The sequence below is a fragment of the Triticum dicoccoides genome, chromosome 5A, assembly GCF_002162155.2.
Source record: "Triticum dicoccoides isolate Atlit2015 ecotype Zavitan chromosome 5A, WEW_v2.0, whole genome shotgun sequence".
Lineage (NCBI taxonomy): Eukaryota > Viridiplantae > Streptophyta > Magnoliopsida > Poales > Poaceae > Triticum > Triticum dicoccoides.
This window is the reverse complement of record NC_041388.1, coordinates 597,716,872-597,718,441: the sequence shown is the minus strand read 5'-3', so window position 1 is coordinate 597,718,441 and position 1,570 is coordinate 597,716,872. Positions and strand designations below refer to the sequence as shown.

The following is a 1,570-nucleotide window of genomic DNA, read 5'->3' as shown; positions in this document are numbered from 1 at the left end:
TGAAGATGTAATTTTTAATCTTTGTAAGTGTTTTTGTGAGGATTTGTGCTACTTTTAATATATTGCCTTTTGCCTTTTGCAAGGGAAAAAAACTAAACCATTACACGAAGAGAAGAGCCATTCCCAGCCGTCCAATAAACACGACAAAACGCTTTACAGCACGGGGGCAATTCCCAGCCGTCGAAATGCGCTGCAACGGAACCAGCGCTCCCCGACACGGCGGCACATGAGCCACAACTCGTACCATGCACCGTGCACCGGCGGTGGGCCCACTGGCCAGCGTCCCCACACGTGTACCGGCGGCCACAATTACACGGCACGGCACGGCGACGGAGAGATATTTTAACGCCTTCCAATTCAGAAGCTCCCCCATCACTCACTCGGGTACAGAGCGCAGCGGGCCGCGTGACTCTCGCGTCGTCGCATCGCGCGCGCTGCACACCACCGTCAGCGCGACCACTGCCGCCAATGGCGACCGCCTCGCCGCCGCTCGCCACCCCCTTCCGCCCGCTCGCCGTCGCCGGAGGTAGCGGCGGACTCGTCGTGGGCGCCAGGGCCGTGGTACCGCCGAGGCGGGGGCGGCGGGGGTTCGTGGTGCGGAGCGTGGCGAGCGATCGGGAGGTGCGGGGGCCCGCCCCGACCGAGGAAGGTAAGCGGCCGCGCGCTCCCATTGGCTGCCACGACCTGGAATGCTGGTCGGCTGTAATGTGGTTCGGATTTTCGCTGGTGCGACCTGAATTTGTGATCCTCTGACTGACGGCCTATGTGTTCCCCGGGTTTCGGGCTGTTGATTTTGTGCGCGCGCATTGCTAATCTACTTCTCTAGGATTTGTTAGGGCTCAGAGCAATCTTAAATTCGCGAATACACTTCGACGAATGTAGTCTGAATTTACTGAAACTAGCTTAGTTTGGCGCGTCAAGATAGACTGATGTATTTATGGTAGCAAATTCTGAAAACTTCTTCTGTGCGTGGACAGCCACCCCTCGTGGATGATGCAGCAAGTGCTAACACAGTGTTTGCTAGTACTTGCTAGTATCTGTAGCTGTAACAAAATCCTTCGAATCTGAACTAGTGAGATAAATCGTTTGAGATTTTTGCTGAAGATTACACAGTATCAATATTTCTGAAGGTGATTGGAACAGTATAGCATTTCAAACTGGCAACCAAGCAGGATCAGTATACTGACGCAATTTTTTTCTGAAGGTGGTTGGAATACCGGTATGAATTTTATAATCATTGAATTAAGGCGTAAGATTTGGTAACAAAAACTGCTTTTCACGGGAAACGATGAAACATGGCACAATTCAACCTGACTTTCTTTTATGAAAAGGCTCTCAAGCTGCCTTGTACTCCCTCCGTCCCATAATATAAGAACGTTTTTGACATTAGTGTAGTACCAAAAACGTTCTTATATTATGGGACAGAGGGAGTATTTATTAATGGATAAAAAGAGAGGTACAGGGTTCTAGTAGTAACATATGCAAATGGTGATACAGTATATTATCTACGATTTTGTGCAAGAATTTTCACACGAAAACAATATTCCATGCAGTTTTTAGTTTTGACTTT

The 1,570-nt window shown here is 49.6% G+C and overlaps 1 protein-coding gene across 1 annotated transcript in view; it reads left to right on the top strand.

Annotated features, from left to right (window-relative positions):
- Positions 1 to 420: 420 nt before the first annotated feature.
- LOC119303203 (alpha-1,4 glucan phosphorylase L isozyme, chloroplastic/amyloplastic-like) overlaps positions 421 to 1,570 on the top strand; it is a 7,967-nt gene continuing 6,817 nt past the window's right edge. Inside the window, exon 1 of the mRNA XM_037580306.1 lies at positions 421 to 649. Coding sequence (XP_037436203.1) covers positions 469 to 649 — 181 coding nt within the window. The 5' untranslated portion in view covers positions 421 to 468. The remainder of the gene's footprint in view (positions 650 to 1,570) is intronic.